General features: G+C 30.6%; 3 protein-coding genes across 9 annotated transcripts; 1 reads left to right on the top strand and 2 right to left on the bottom strand.

Moving 5' to 3' along the window:
- The first annotated feature begins 434 nt into the window (after positions 1 to 434).
- Positions 435 to 17,072, top strand: LOC116766712 (uncharacterized). 5 transcript variants are annotated; one of them, XM_032656763.2, is made up of 15 exons: positions 435 to 596; positions 690 to 755; positions 826 to 1,029; positions 1,192 to 1,386; positions 1,545 to 1,655; positions 1,765 to 1,818; positions 2,404 to 2,512; positions 3,152 to 3,269; positions 5,698 to 5,833; positions 11,477 to 11,616; positions 12,256 to 12,374; positions 12,794 to 12,948; positions 13,218 to 13,347; positions 15,125 to 15,300; positions 15,512 to 17,072. In XM_032656763.2, the coding sequence occupies exons 3-15, from the start codon at positions 864 to 866 to the stop codon at positions 15,631 to 15,633; spliced, it is 1,731 nt and encodes a 576-aa protein (XP_032512654.2). In that variant the 5' UTR covers positions 435 to 596; positions 690 to 755; positions 826 to 863; the 3' UTR covers positions 15,634 to 17,072. The 5 variants fall into 5 exon arrangements, with proteins under 5 accessions (XP_032512654.2, XP_061377428.1, XP_032512655.2 ...); XM_061521444.1 differs by having other exon boundaries at positions 436 to 596; positions 1,765 to 1,785; XM_032656764.2 differs by lacking the exon at positions 690 to 755 and having other exon boundaries at positions 436 to 596; positions 1,765 to 1,785.
- Positions 6,278 to 8,060, bottom strand: LOC116766713 (uncharacterized). Of its 3 annotated transcripts, none has more exons than XM_032656767.2 (4): positions 7,903 to 8,060; positions 7,251 to 7,415; positions 6,950 to 7,113; positions 6,278 to 6,724 (listed from the first exon to the last, which is right to left on the bottom strand). In XM_032656767.2, the coding sequence occupies exons 1-4, from the start codon at positions 7,929 to 7,931 to the stop codon at positions 6,546 to 6,548; spliced, it is 537 nt and encodes a 178-aa protein (XP_032512658.1). In that variant the 5' UTR covers positions 7,932 to 8,060; the 3' UTR covers positions 6,278 to 6,545. The 3 variants fall into 3 exon arrangements, with proteins under 3 accessions (XP_032512658.1, XP_032512657.1, XP_032512660.1); XM_032656766.2 differs by having other exon boundaries at positions 7,859 to 7,920; XM_032656769.2 differs by lacking the exon at positions 7,903 to 8,060 and adding an exon at positions 7,566 to 7,719.
- On the bottom strand, positions 9,995 to 11,482 carry LOC116766715 (uncharacterized). The gene is made up of 3 exons (XM_032656770.2): positions 11,076 to 11,482; positions 10,766 to 10,899; positions 9,995 to 10,362 (listed from the first exon to the last, which is right to left on the bottom strand). Exons 1-3 carry the CDS (start codon positions 11,225 to 11,227, stop codon positions 10,148 to 10,150), a joined length of 501 nt encoding a protein of 166 aa, XP_032512661.2. The 5' UTR covers positions 11,228 to 11,482; the 3' UTR covers positions 9,995 to 10,147.
- Positions 17,073 to 17,076: the final 4 nt, after the last annotated feature.

The following is a 17,076-nucleotide window of genomic DNA, read 5'->3' as shown; positions in this document are numbered from 1 at the left end:
TGGCAATGGATATGATTTTGACATGACAACGTACCTTTACGTTTAAGTAGACAATACAGATAAGTATATATAATTATTTATTGCGTTCATTGATCATTTCCAACCATTTATATAGGGTTAACAATTTTGTTTACTGTAATTCTTATTAAGTTTTTTTTATACTTCATGAAACTAATTAAAATATATATATATATATATATATATTAATTTGAATTGTTAAGAATTTCATTTCATTTACAAACCTAACCGTTGTTATTAAATACAAACATAAATGTCCTTGTATTATATTGATTATTTAAATATTTTTAATAGTCCTATTACATATTTTTCTATAATTTAATATAATATATCAAAAGTTTATAATAAGTAATGCAATTTATTATATCCTGTCAAGAGCCTTTCAAATTAAATATTCTGTTGATAGTTTGGTCGTTTTTCTCCTAACGACCATCGTACTACATTAATCAGTGCCGTGAAGTCAACTTCACTTGGATGTTGACATTATAATTGTAGTCTGACGAATATAAATATTGTTTTTCTTTGTTTTGGGTTTTGTTTTAATTGAAGAAGTTCAGTTTTTTCTCTGGATATATAAGGTATTATAGCAAAAACTTTGTCATATTACTAAGGGTCAATAGAGACCGATATAATTGTTATGTTTATCAAACCCGCCCTTTTTTTCGATTTAGCTAGCAATTGATCTAACAAGTGATTCAAGTTTAGAAGGTTAGCAAGTGTCAACCTTGTGCTTCGAAGTAGGTTGCAGTGCTGTCATACGCTATGGTTTAAAAAAGGACTATATCATGAGTCATCATTTACTTACAGGGATTAGTAACATAAGTTGACATCATAACATCTTAAAAATGGCAGAGGTCGAAGAAAAAGTGATAATGACTCCCAAGAGCAAAACAGCTAATTCTACAGTATTAATAGTAGAGAGAAAAATAGCGGAAGCAGAGCCTAGTGATAAAATACATGTGGCTGGCGGTGACCATACAGGAATAATAATAAACAAGGAAAAAGTTTACGGTAAAACAATATATATCATAATTATTTCATGTTACCATTCAAGATAACATAGTTATTGATAACATTATTATAACAAATTTTTAATAGAGTTTTAAAAACCATTTGTTGATATATTTTTGTATTTAATGTTATAATAATATACAAATATGTTTCTTAATTTAGAAAATGGAGTAACCGAACCTTGTCAGGCACAGCTAGAGTTCAGTGTGTATTTGGTATCAGCGAACACCGGTAGTCACACACGTGAAGCGAGAGGTTTAAAGTTCTGGTTCAAGCCGGAACTGTCTCTTGATGATTGCGCTCATGAAGCACAAGCGTTCTTCCGAGAATTGGTCAGTCCACAAGACTTCCCAAAAGGTAGTTACTTTGTTAAAATAAATTTACACTGATGCTTTAACTTGACCGCCAGAAATTTTTACATTAATTTAAAATTAAAGTACAAAATAAACAAGCTTCTTACTTATTTTATTATTGTTTGTTCCTTCAAATTTTTAGTATTGCTCTATGTGTTCCAGATTATGTTGGGTTCATCAAGAAGATCATTAAACTGATGCAAAATAAGTATCACAAATTGAAGCTTCTGGAAATCGAACTCAGACAAGAAGGTGCATGTGATCCGCCTCCAGGTATGTATCTAACATGTATTTAATATGTAAAAGAAAATGTTTTAATTATTATTGATATTTATTATAAGTAATATATTTTGATACAGATATTTTTAATTTTATGCCACAGAAGCAAACGGTGAAATAACGAGTAAGACAATTATATACAAGTACTGTAACGGTTGTATGTATATCACTAGTATTAAGCATGTTGTGGTGATCACATTCACTTCACTTTATAAATTCATACAAACAGATCAAACAACTTTAACAGTTGAAAATTTGCTAATTCCTATTATTAATGTGTACTTCAATGACTATTTTCAATAGCATTATTTACATACTATAAGGCTACTGTGAACAGTCATAAAAAAAATCCTAGCATGAATTTTATATCAATTTAAACCTTATGAACAGATTTTACCCACACCAATTAGTCAAAATACATTTTTAACTCCTATTCTCTGTTTTAAAACTGTTTGTTTTTTTAATAGTAAACTGCAACCCCATAACTGCACATTGTTGAAATATTATTTACACTTAATTGTTAATTTCATAAAAAAAAATCATTACCACATTCAATACTTTGGAAGTGTTGCAATACTAAAAAATTACACAATAAAATAGTTCCCATTACAGATTCCATATGAACAGTACTTTAATGTCTTGTAGTATAGTTATGCTAAATACCCTTTTTAATCAATTGTGTTTTTAGATTCATTAAAGAATATTTTTATATAGAGAAGATTAATAGAGTATGTATTTTCAGCTTTCATTGAAGATAATCTCGCAAATCAAACATTAATATCTGAGCAGAGAGTGCTGGATATGATAGAAAATGCATATCCAAATCCGTTATCCGTGGATCACTTTGTTGCGTAAGTGGATTTTATTTAAATTTGCAAAAAACATATTTCTTTCGCTCATAGGAATTGATACAGAGTGTATAATTTATGCTAGGCCAGCAATACATTTAAAAAGCATCTTATAAATTTCTCCAAATATTAGCTTCTAATGTAATCGAATTAAATAGAGTAATAGTATACCAATATACCGTTTCTACTTTTTTAAATGACCTTAATAAAAATATGGCAACATATTTGGTATAAATCGTAAATCCGTTTCGCACTTGACGCTTTGTTCTGTTCATAGCATATATAAATATGAATGGAAGATCGCAAAATAATTTAAAATTTACGTAAAGTTTATAAAAAATTATTAATACATAGGTAGGTATTAGGCTTTGATACATAAAAGTAAACTTTTTTAACCAAAGACCTCTCTTTACATTAGAACTCACATTTCATCAGCCAAGTCAAAATTAATGTTACTATAGTTGTATACTATACTTGTACAATTGACTTTAGTGTTTACAGGTTCAATAAGTTTATAACGAATAAGATGTACATATGTAAATGGGAAATCTTCAAACTTTTTTTGGTGTTGTCTATGGTCTACTGACTACTAAGCATATATATAAACATATATATACACTTATATATATTTACAATTTTTAGTGCCGGCAAATGGTCGAAGGCGGATGTCAAGGACGCGCTGGAATCGTTGGAGGAGAAGGGTCTGACGCGTCTCATGTCCGACGGCGTGTACGTTAGGCAACACAGCATCGACACTCAGGTATATAAATATTCATTACAAGCTAATAAGTTGTGTCTATTACTGATTAGGACGATTTCTATTAACGATTTAAAGTATTGATATTTCGTGACAAGCTTCCCGGATACGATTTTTGTTTGACAGGTGACGTCACTTAATGTTTGGCGCGGTAAAAAATGTTTCTTATCGAAATTTTTTTTGAATGAAAACTTATTTTGGATGAACAAAAATCATTGTTAAACAATAAAAGACAAATTCTACGTTCCCAAATCAGTCACTCATTATAATAAAACATCATTACGGAATAATAGTATATACCATTAGCGTTAAGGTCGCCATTAGTGAATACCTTTCCTTTGTAACATTATCTGCTTAAATTACTTTGCGTTTTCTACAACACACATATTATGTCTGAAACTGACTTTCGGATATATATATATATATACATATATATATATTCGGATATATTAGATACTTACCTATCAAATGTACCTTCATATGTATATACGTACATAAATTAAATACATACATGGTTCCATAGTATATAAATCATTCAGAACTAATAGGCACGTGTTTTTATAGACTGTTATATAAATGCTTTTGCTTTTAATATATAAGTTTTCACTTTAATCTGTAGACCTCAAAAACAGTTCTCTAGTTTTTATTAATTAAATAGATTTTTTTGCTACCTAGATAATTCAAATATAGAATTTCATCTATATTATGTAGATTCGATAATGTAAAAACAAAAACAAAAAAAAAACATATATTGATATCAGGCACATCACTAGTGAATTCATTTAGTAGCTGTGTGCAATATTAATGTCTTAAGAAATAAATATGCTTTGAATATTTTATAATCGAATAAAAGATGGTAATTAATGGTATTCTCTCGCCATTTACAAGCTAGTTTCTTGATACTAGTTCGTATAGGAAACGTAAAGACCGTTGGTTATTCGTAAACAGTATAACCTCTACTTATATACTATATAATATAAATGCGAAAGTAACTCTGTCTATCTCTTACGTTTTCATGTCAAAATTGCTGAACCCACTTTAGTGAATTTGTTTAGTGAAAAAAGGGCATAGGCTACCTTTTATCCCGATCCCAAAATTACGTGTGTGAATAGCCCAGCACAGATTTGTATCGTAGTACTTACCCATGATTCAAATAATTAGCTTATAAAATATTTTATTTTAATCCTGACCCCACCCCCACAACTACATTTTACATCACAAAGCAGAGCTTTGCGATTCACTTCCGATGTTACTCCCAATTGTTCAATGTATCTTTACTCTAAACTTCATTAAAATTGGTCCATTACTTTTCGGTTAAGTACAAACATATAAAATTTCCTCTAACATTAGGAGTTACTTATATACATTTTTATTTTTAGAGATAGATAGATTCAGTTCAGTGCAGACAAAGTCGCGGTTAACAGCTAGTGCATATTATATTGCTCCTGAGCAATGCAGGCCTTTATTAAATTTTAAGAGTCAATCACGCCATCTTAACTTCATACTTATTTTTCAATAACTTTTGATAAAAAAAATATTAACTTCCGTATTTAATTCATAGTACTTTACTTTTTGTTGTCAAATCAAAATCCTTAAAATAAGTTTGGAATTAAAATGTTTTATGTCAAAATTTTACACAAGAAAGTAATTTCAAAAAAGATATTAAACTAAGTTTGTATGTATATGAATTTCAAAATGTGTTCATTGATAATGCACAGTACATTTAGTTCTGTTAACTTGTTTTTTATATCACAAATAATCTAAAACCTAACAAACCACTTCCATAACAATACATCCTTACATGGTCACTCCGCTATCAAGTATTTTTTTCTAATAGATTCTTTATATTAATTTTATTAAGCTAAAATAATAAGGAAGGATTCCATCGTTCGATTCTATTAATTAGTGAGGTTTGTTGAAGCAAACATTATTTCGTTTTAATCCAAACCAAATGAGTTTACTAACAATAGGTAAATAAAATCTATTTGTTTTGCAATCTTAGTCATCTGTTTGTTGATTTTTTTCACACACAACATAATTCAGATGCGTTTCCGTCAGAGATAAGTGAGAGGCATTTTTGCAATTTCATGATGTCTTTGAGTTTCAACATATTTATCACTTTTTGTATCTTTGAAAGAATTTTCACTCATTTTTAGTTTAATGGGCAGTAAAAATATCTAAAGCATTTCTTGTTTATCCCATGGAAACTTAGTTATTCACAATAAAAAGTAGCCAATGTGTTAAACCAGGGGTTTGGTTTCCTGCATACCAAATTTTATCAACATCCATCGCATCTTTATAGTGTTAAGAAGTAACAAACAAACTTAAATTTTTAGAATGTTATATATATATAAATATTTACATCAAGGTCACTTTTTAATTGACAAAAACTACAATTACCTGCTATATAAGTAACAATGTTAATGTTCAGGTTGTGAAACAAATGCCAACCCTGAGTTCAGCCCGGCAGCCAACAATCGCGATAGTCACAGCCCTGTACTGTGAGAAACAAGCCGTTGATGCCATGATGGATAATCAGGAAACATATGTCCGTTACACAACCGTGGGTAAGTGGATATACATAAATACATATATAGATATACAATTTAGAAACATCCATATAAGGTTTAAATAAATTACCTTGGCCATGAATAATTTTTATATGCTTCAAACAAATAAGGGAAAGTGTATGGGTTCATATTAGTCATGAAATTAAGTTATTTAAATTCTATACTTGTACTGTACTGTGAATGAATTGGCAAAACCTACATTGGAGTAATATTTTAATTAGTTTTTATATTAAATAAAATATATATATTCTATAAGTAAACATACATTAAAAAAAAATAACTTCTTTCTTAGAGAAAAACTTTATCCATTTCAAATGTAAAGAAAAATTTTATCGAAATTCTGTTTAAAGTGCTATGAGTTTACATGTATGTAGTTTGAATAACGCCTAATTAGAACAAGGAATATGGAAATGTATGGGAATCATGAATTAATAAATAATATATTTAATCGGTAGATTTATTCATAACAACATTACAATTAATTATTATGTGGGTGGGATTCTCTAACTTAGAATACATCTTAATAATAAAATAAATAATATCTGGCAATGCTTTAAGATTCTATATCAAATACTGATAAAAAGTTACATTACAGACATACAATTTTGTTAATCACATATTATGTGTGGTGCAAAAAAATTTAGTATTATCAAATACAAAACATTTGATCATTATTGATCATTTGTAATAAAAGCTCGAGATTGAATCCCTAAGCGAATCTAAACTTCAGTTCATCGACCTTAGTTATATCGTTACTCAAAGACAAGAATGTTATGTCACGTAAGCTGTGTTTTAATTCCAAACTCCCGGCATATGATTCTCCGATGTCTATATCCAATATTTGGCTGCCGTTCACTCTCACTTTGATGATAAATTTGAATTCTGAATCTGTAACGTTGGAATGATAAAATCTTAAGATGTACTGTACTAGATTGCTAATGTAAAGCAATAATTCAAGTGGTATACCAATAAGTAGTTTTGTATCTATAAAACACTAGTCTGCTCCGAAATTACTGTTACAACTGGCTCATTACCAAAAAAAAAAATTCAGTTCTTTTTTTAAATTCTTAGTATGTCAATCTAATGTATGTTAACTATTAATGTATAATTTACCTGGAAATAAATCAGCTGGGTATTGATCTAAAACTTCTTCATATTTGTTGCCATTTTCTATACATCTTAGGAATATATTCTGTACTGAAAAACTTGCCTCAACCTGGCAGGCAATGTTCTGATAATCAGGAACACTTGTTCCAGTCATGAGATTGAGAAAAAGCCTGTAAATAGTGTTAGTTAGTATTCATATGAAGTTACTTTGCAACAATTTTTTAGACCACAATACTGTAATATAAAGTTTATAAATAAAATAAATCAGTATATGTATTGTTTCCATACACTTTCACAATCAACTTACCTCTCTGGATTTGGAATCATTCTTCCACTAATTTCTATTTCATCGTTAGCATTAAGCGGTCTCGGCAAGCGAAACATTATTTCGTTTTGTAAATGCGGTCCTGGCCACGCCGTGTTAGCTTGTCCGTTCAGAACTGTTCCATACACTTCATTATTCTCTCTCGAGCTGTTAACATCCAAATAAAAAAAAACTTCCTCAATTTATAACAATGTATAGAAAAACCCACACAACTACTTTAAATTCAGCACGTATGCTTTAATATCAAAAGTGTATTTTTATGACCTAACAATATCGCTTCAATAATCTTTTTTCTACCTTGTTTTCATCACATTCTATTTCCTTAAGTTTAAAAATACCAATTGTATAAATCAACAAGAAACGCGTCCTTCCATGACGACGGATATCTGATTTGACATTGACATTTACTTAAGTTAGTAAACGAGTCCAAATATACAATTTGACACAAATAAGGTTAGGAATTAGTTACACTTATATTGACCCACTACAACTTTACGCGTTATTTTTCCTTTTTTATAATCATAAATATTACGTAAAATATTAAATTGATATATTTGGAACACCAAAAATAATATAAAAGTTATCTTTACTTATGATGAGAGACCGTCGGTATGAGGAAGTTTCCGATCCTTACCATAAGCACTCCAAACAGGTTTTTAACATGTTACAGTATATATTTTTTTTAATATAAATCCTATACACGTCGATTCTAACAGCGAGTTATAACTATCAATGAAGTCTTTGAGATGGAATGTCGGATTGTCTGTGATGACGTAATGACGAAAAACAAACACTGCTTGTACGTAACGCGGGACACTATACAATACCTTGGTTTACAACTATACAGCCTTCGAGAATTTAAAGATATTTTTATACGCTTGGACAGTTATTCCATTGATACGTCAGATTGCAAGCGTCGCTATTTAACAATTGCTATCGAACGATGCTTAGTTGTGTATAAATAGATTAAAATACACTTAAAACTATACCTGATAATATTTTATCGCAAGGACCATACTTAGATATTTAGGACGTTAATACACGTTTTTGTAAATTCTCAAATTACGGTTCTTTTGATAATTAATGTATACTTAGACTAGGGAACTCCTTGGGAAGTGATAAGTATTTCCCAATGTATATTTTTTAATAATTAAAAACGTATGTATTTATTTGCAGACAGTATGAGACTAAATGAAAGCTAGTTCGCATTGGAGAGTTTTAAAAAAAGAACGTCAAATATGTGTCTTAATTAATACAAGTTAGGAAAAAAATAATTTCAATATAGCGGTACCTCAATGAAAAAAAATTGCCAGCTTCATGTTTGGACTTACAATAAAATTCAGGTTTCATAAGTGACTCATGAGATCCGTCACTGACCTTTTAACACATCGGACATCAGTTAATTTATTTAAAATCAATACTGCATAGTCCCTCCAAAGTGCATTGTTAAACTAATCGCTTGATAACTTTCGTAATATTTTATTAGCCACATATATATAGAATGACTGTACCAACGGTGTCTACAGTACGTGACTTAATGGAATTGGATTAAATAAGAAATTGACGTAAATCAATCGTCCGCACAAAGGATATGTAAAAAAATATTTTAATATTATTTATTACAGTAGGTATTTCTGTAGGTAAAGTAAATACCCTTAATACTAAGATAATAATAATAAAGCTGCAGAGGTTTTAGTCTGTTTATCTTTTTAACCGCTTATGGAATTTAAAAAATATTATTAGTGCTAAATAACATATATATATACTAGTTTTGGTCCGCGACTTCGTCCGCGTAAATTTCAGAATTAGTAATATATAGCTGTTACCCGTGACTTCGTCCGCATTGGATAGTTTTTTTGTATAGTACATAGTATGAAAAAACCTGAGCTGTACTTTTTTGTACGTATGTTTGAATTGTGCCGAGATGGGATGAGGCCATACTAAGTGTGGTTGTCATAGGATTAGGTAAACACATTTTAAGAAGAAGATAGGTTACTGCAATACATTTTTATATACGATGTTTTTTGTTTTTGCTTCCTTGGCCAGAAAAGTAATTTTTCCAAGGGATTGCGTTGTTTTCCCGCGGTCAAAAGTAACTCATGTCCTTTCTTAAGTCTCAAACTGTCTCCTTACCAAATTTCTTTTAAATCTGTTCAGTAGTTTAGGCGTAAAAGCTATCGGCCCACCTGAATGTTCCCATGGGAATGCGTTATTTCCCGGGATAAAAAGTAGCCTATGTCCTTTCTCGGGTATCAAAATATCTCCATACCAAATTGCGTGCAAATTGTTTGAGTAGTTTAGGCGTGATTTAGGCGTTACAGACAGACAGACAGACATGGTTAGTTTCGCATTTATAATATTAGTATGGATAAAAAAAAATGCAAATTAATCATTCTTAATAGTGTCTAAATACAAAGTTGCACTGTAATATCTTCAAAAATGACGATTTTCCATACGTACATTCATCACCTCTTTTTACCCATTCTCCCTCATTTTTAGTATAAAAAGTAGCCTATGTTGTTCCTCAGGGTCTATTCTATCTCTGTACCAAATTTCATCAAAATTGGTTCACTGGTTTAGACGTGAAAGCGTAACAGACAGACAGAGTTACTTTCCGTAAATTAACATAGAAACAAATTTTCATACAAATAAATAGTCTGACATCGAATATTTCGGTTCACGTGAAAACAGCTGTGAAAACAATATAAAATAAAATGTACGCGAAATGTTTCAAAATTAATATATTTTTATTACATTTATATAAACAATCAACGAATTGTATAAATTTAATTCAATAAAACGGACCTGCCGTTCACATTACAAACTAATGACTAGATAAAAAAATTCTAATATCACTAATTAGCTTATAACTATAGATTTTAATAACTATTTTTGTCGTATTCGAACAACAGACCCCTGAGGTGATGTATGCCTTTGATTGTGATCTTCTGTAAGTTCTGGAAGTTTTTTATATCGCAAGGTTGCAGCAGTTCCGGTCCGGCGTCATTACCTTCGAAATCTAAGTCCAAGAAGTTATTGATAGTGCTCTCGATCACGGTTCTTGCTGTTATGTTCAGTGTGAATGGTACAGGTGCTGGAAGATCGTATAACTATTTTACATAGAACCACAGATACATATATGGTGATTGAGGTGGAAGAGCATTTTATATTGGTAATGCTTTAGACTGAAATTATTTTTAATATAGATGAATTTTAGATTTCATCTTTCGAATGTCTGGCTGAATTTCTTATTTATGACGACACCAGAGAAAAAGTCTAATATTTCGTTAAATATTTAGTATACAACTCTAATACGAAGCTTCATTGAAGTCTTTAAAGCGTTTTAAGAATGAAATTATACGTATTTGTATGTATGTATGTCTATACAGACACGCACATACACTTAGACACATACACTTTCACACACACACACACACACACACACACACACACACACACACACACACACACGTTATATATATTTATATATTCATTACCATCCCCACTGTGGTGCAGATCATAGGTTACATCGTGTTCAGCCAACGATATGACTTTGATGTTCCTCTCAGACGGTACGAACATTATATTGCATCTCTCATCGGACTTTCTGCCCCTTATTGATATGTACAACCTATATCATATAAATATTAATGCAGTGTTAAACGAATATTCGCTTAGATTAAATGGAAAATAAAAATTAAAAAAAACATCGACTTCGAAATTTTCACTACATTAGGCTGGTACGCGATATGTCACTTTGGAATAGTAGTTAGTCGATACGTTAATTATTCTTTAATATTTACTTACCCGTCCGTGTACATTTCGCCGGCTATAGAAATGAATGTCCCATTAGTGATGTCCGTCGGTAGTTTGATTGTAACAATTTTTTTATCGACTAGTGGTTGCGACACACTTAACGATAAAACCGATAATAATATTAAACATTCGTTTTTAAACATTTCTTTTTATTGAAACTGTCACTCGATTTGATCGTATATAATTTACGTGTCAATTGACCTATGACTAAATAAATTGTGCTGTTCATTTTATTATGACAATAATATATATTATGAGTAAATCACGTCCTTTGAACTGTTTCCTTTACGTTTAGCGGTTTCGTTGCCTACCATATAAGGGTTAAATTGTATGAATTAATCAAATGGGATTGATTTTTGGTATGTGTACATAATTAGTAATTATTTTTTTAGGCGAATCAAACGTCTATACTTTGGGAACCATTGGAAGTCATAGAGTGGTGACCACTAAGCTACCATCGGTTGGACGGACTAGAGAAGCTATGACAGCAGCTGGGAATAGTACCACAAGACTTTTAGGCATCTTCCAAAAGGTAATATCACCAATAAATATATTCCATGAAAATAATTACTTGAATTATATTCAATGCAAACATATACCATGTCCGATTTAAAAATAGCGTATCGTTATTTAAATTTATCAAGACTAAAATCGATTTAACCCATATAAAATGGCCTTGAGCCTTCAGTGAGATGCGAGTGGTCAGCCGTAAAACAACTATATACGAACTGAAATAAACCGTTTACAATGTAGGATTTTATTAATACATTCAAAGCGTTCGCCTGGAATGTTTATATTGATTTAATGTCTCGTTTTGTTGGCGCTATACATTAATATCCGTGGAACCAAATTCGTAGATTGCATTTAATATTAAAAGAATCTATACAGCCCGAAATACGTTTCTGAAGAATTCGGATTTCAAATACATTCGTTATGTTTCAAAGCATGTTTAACATATCGTAGCCAAACGCATAAATTGTATGAAATATTTTTATGAAGACAAATAGCCCAGATGTCTCCTTTCAGTGTGGTATTCCTGTTCTTTATTTAAATATGTGATTTTTATTTTTTTTACTTAACACGTTCCAAATTGTTACCAGCCAGTATTTATTTTTTTATAAAAGCGTCATAATATTTTGCAATCAGTCATTGTATTTATTAATTATTATAGGTTGAATATGTCTTGCTGGTGGGTGTGGGGGGAGGGGTTCCCCATTACACTGATTATACGAAGCACGTCCGGCTCGGAGACGTCGTGGTTTCAACGCCAGCCCAAGATCTACCGGACAAGTATGTGAAATATCCGTATATTTAGTCACATTAATTGTTCGAATCAAGCAATGATCTGGCAGTTCAAAAGTCGTTTCATACACTAATTGAACCAAATTTTGTTACCTTGTACTATTAATCAAATTACATCCACATGACGTCAATACAAGGACGTAATGTGTGCACGGGGAAAATACCCGTGTGTTTACATATATCGCAGCTATCAATGGTTCGCACTAAATACTATTAATAATATTGTTACGTTAACCTTCCCGTCTATTCTAAGTAAGTTATCTTATAATGAGGATACGTTATTTCTATTTCGATCGATTCCAGGATATATGTATCATTTACTAAGAAGAATCGACAAAATTTTTTTTTAAAGCAAATCTACAATCAGAAACTATTAAATATAAATAGTAATTTCAATTTAATTTCAGATATGTCTATATATTTTGCGAGAAGGCTCAACGTAACGATAAAGGCGGCTGGGACTATGAGGTTAAACCATACAAGCCCGCTGACTATTTACTACAGAATATAGCGCTCCGTCTAGCGCAGAGTAACGCCGAGTGGAGCAACTATGTTGTTGAGGGTGCGTGGATAAAATTATTATACAGAATAAATTTTAAATTAAATCGTATAGATATTTTTAAATTTATTCTCTTTTTTTTGTTTTAAATTGAACCTATCAAAGTCAAAAACCTATTGTTTAATATAAAAAATACATGTATAACATTTATGTAGGTCTATTAAAGTATTAACAAATCTATTCCATTGATATAATTTTCAAGGATATTATAATTATTACTATTCTATTTTTCCCTTTTAATTCAAGTACTATTGGTACGTTATAAACGGTAGGTCTGAATCGTCTGAAGGGTGTCCCCGGTCGCTGGGATCCCCCAGAGGGCGCCACCGACCGTCTCTGTGTGGACGTCGGGGGCGGGGCCTTCATAGAGGTGGCGCACCCTTCGCCTCAAGGAGATGCCATGTATGTATCATATATATAGTATCATAGATAGTATTCACAAGTTGTTGTTGATTTTAATCAAAACTTTTTGGTTATTTTTTTTATTTAATATGACTATATAACAGTCAGGTGTCGACGATTCCAACTATTATGCCAATGTGAATCATGAAAAGTCATCAACGGCTGTAGAAAATACTTTTTGGTTTTCATTATATATTTTTTTTAGTGTAAGGAGTAAGTCGTCGATAATCACAACTATTATGCCAACGTCAAATTACTTTAATAAGTTTATTATGGTGCGACGCTTTTTTATATTAATATAACCGTGAATCGTCTTCCATCGTAATTATTTTTCAATCTGAATCATTAGTCTTAGCTGTTCGTCTTTATTTCTTTTTATAACGTCATCTTGTCAATTATTTTTCGCTCAGACGGAGACATGTATATTTCTTATTTGCATCATTTAATTAACATTTATACCTATCAAATAACAGAGAGGGTCGGGAGAGGCTCTCTGTGCACAAAGAAATATAATTTATTGGCAATTATATAGGGAATATTTTTGTTATATATAATCTCACATCCTGTTAAGTACACTCAGATATATGTCATTGAATATGATGACGTCTTTGAAGACGTCATCGACATCGAAAGCTTAGTTGTATTCCTTATAAAAATGATTCCTCGAGTTATAGTCAGAATTCGATAATTTCAATTATTTTGTACTATTTATCTTTTCCTATGCTATGTGTTCATTCGCACTCCAATTGTGGAATATTTTGCAAAGATGGAATATTTTGCCAAGATGGATGATTTATATCTTGAATTCACAAATAATTGTATTAAAATCTTTGACAGATGAGAGTAGTATTAAATAAAATGTCTAAAAAATATTTTTATTCCCATTAATAGTCAATTTGTTTCTCTCGACCTCATATAAATGGATTTTAAGTTTAATTTAACAAAATACATTAAAGATAAATTTAAATTGAACATCACAAAACAATAAAAATATTATTAAACAATTTACGTTTTCTATTGCCCTTGTAGTGATGACAAAAATGTTATCTATAGGAATACAAGGAAAGTCGTTTTCAATTTAAACTGGACGATTGAATGTATTTAAATATAGAACAGTGTAGTATACAATATTAATATGAAATGAATATTCAACTTCATGTATCACACTACACGTATATTCGATAATAATAATACTTTGTTTTTTCCGTTACATAATATGGTATTGTTGTGTTGATTTTATTGCTTAGAACTGGCAACACTTTCTTCGGTGAAGTATAGTTTAGTATGTGGCTGGTCATAGATAAAAATAAGACAAATATTGACTTTACATTTTATTATATTATAGCGTTATTTGTAATTCTTCATACCTTTTTTTTATGGATAAACAGCACTCTCTCACTTTTTTTAAAGTTTAAAACTATTAGGTTGTAATTTTTATATGTAGTTTTGAAGATTTTTTGTCAGCGATTTATTTTTGTGATCGTATTTCGTATTCGTATTTGTAATTACATGAGATAAATACAGTCATATCAATTAATATGTTTAATATAAAGAGATTTTTTCTATCTATTCCTGTGGCTAAAAACTTTATTATCGTTTCAATATTATTTATGTCGAATTTCATCTAGTTAGATTTAAGGGTCTTTGAGATTAATGTAACTTTTAAATTGTATCTGATGAGGAATTATAATTATAGTTGCTTCATTTTTCATTTGTTTTGAGTTTCAAGTTACAATTAATGAATCTGTAATTAATATGTTCGTGTAACTAATTGAAGGCGCGCCGCTCGTATACACTGCGCCCCTGTAGCGGGGGGGCGAGCGGTAGCGGCCGCAGGGGAGGCGCGGGCTGCGTTCGCTTCACACGCCAGGGCCCTGGCCTATGACTGCGAGTTAGACGCGGTGTTGGATAGCGTCGTGGGCAATAGGAAGGACTGCTTTATATCTATTCGAGGTGAGCGGGCTATATAACTTAACGGAGGGTAGAATCTACTTGTGGTAGAAATAGTCAATAGACCGTTTCCTGATGGAGTTTTGTTTAAAACTTTCAAGACATAATGATACAAGCTCCTCTCTGAATATCCAAATAGGCCAGATGTTTTATAATTCTCTGGTGTTAATGATCATGATATTTTACAATATATATATATATATTTTTTGTGAAGGTATATCTGACTACCGAGACGGTACGCGAGGTAAGGAGTGGCAACCTCACGCAGCGCTGGCTGCTGCAGCTGTTATGAAGTCCATCATAACAGCCATGGATCCGCCCGAGGAATGTCACTAAATAAATCAACGAGCAAACGCCTACACAAAAATGAGAGCAATCTGCAATTATAATTACTTAACAGAGGCTGGTTTTGATGTAGTTGTAAAAATTATTATTGGCCCTAGTAATTTTTTTTATGATGACACGTCACTTATCATTGGCTGATAATACTTTTGTATTACGAAATATCTGATTTTAAATTTATTTTTTGGCTTGAATAGTTTTGAATTTGTCTTCATGATTGTATGAAACAATGCTTAGTCTTTTTCTCTTTGAGATCCCAAAACTTTTTAGATCTTGTTAGATTTATCTGGAACCGTTGACATTATTTGACAAGTTTTTTGACATTATATTTGTAGATTAGTAGAAATATAGATGACATTACAGGTTAACTTGCCTTACTCCCTTATAGATGTAGAATAAAAAATTATTTATACATTATTTAAATGTAGTTATAGATATACATATTCAATGTTATAAAATTTATTAATGTTGTATTTACCATTTATTTCAGATGTCCGGCATATTTGATATGCTCGGGGCATTAACTTTTGTATTGTAACAATTTCAGTGTTTAAAAAACTATAATTACTGTATGTTTTGTTAGTTATATGTATGAAAGGCCTTAAACAGTCATCCGACTTAAACGTTTTGAAACATGTGTGCTATTGAAATACAGTTACCAAAGTTTAAATTCGAAGTTTAGGAATCACAACAAAAAAGTTTGTATTATAAATAATTTTTGTGTCAGAGTGAGAGAAAACATATTGTTGTCTTCCTCATTTTCGGTTAGTGGAATATATAATTTCCTAAATTTTATGTTCCTTCAGTGTCACATCCCGAGTTCCTTAACTGGTCTACTTATTACATATATATACTATACAATAGTTAACATTTTCTACTAGTTTTTTCTCGTGTTTTATATGTAGGTGTAGTTAGTTATTTAATGTGGTTATCTATACAAATAACATTTCACTGCCGACGTGTGGCCTATTTATTATATATTGTACGCATTGAATGTTGTGAAGAACCAAAGTTTAGATCGGCTGTTTGGAACAGGTCTAGTCACCTGAGTTGTTACATTTATTTATAACTCATAGAAAATATTAGATGATTAAAAAATGTCATATTAATTTATTATAACTTTTTTTTTATGATAAATGATAAAATATATTGTTTTTATATAAAACAACGCGTTCATCTGCTTTATAGCTTTCTTTAGTCGGAACAGATTAGAAAATGGTTTATTTATAAATGCAAGTGTTATTACAGCATTACATCATACATTTCACATCACTTCTAGATATATTACAAAGAATCCTTCCTGTAAATTATTTCATTAATATAATAAGTTGATTTGTTTATCATCTCTAGTTAAGTCTGTTGTATTATTTTATTATCGAGCATAACTGTATTTTTTTTTTCATAATCGCACATTATAAATGATTAGCAAATTATTAG

This window comes from Danaus plexippus, chromosome 10, assembly GCF_018135715.1.
Source record: "Danaus plexippus chromosome 10, MEX_DaPlex, whole genome shotgun sequence".
NCBI classification, from domain to species: Eukaryota; Metazoa; Arthropoda; class Insecta; order Lepidoptera; family Nymphalidae; genus Danaus; species Danaus plexippus.
Note: the sequence above shows the minus strand (reverse complement) of the source record. Positions and strands in the feature narration are given on the sequence as shown.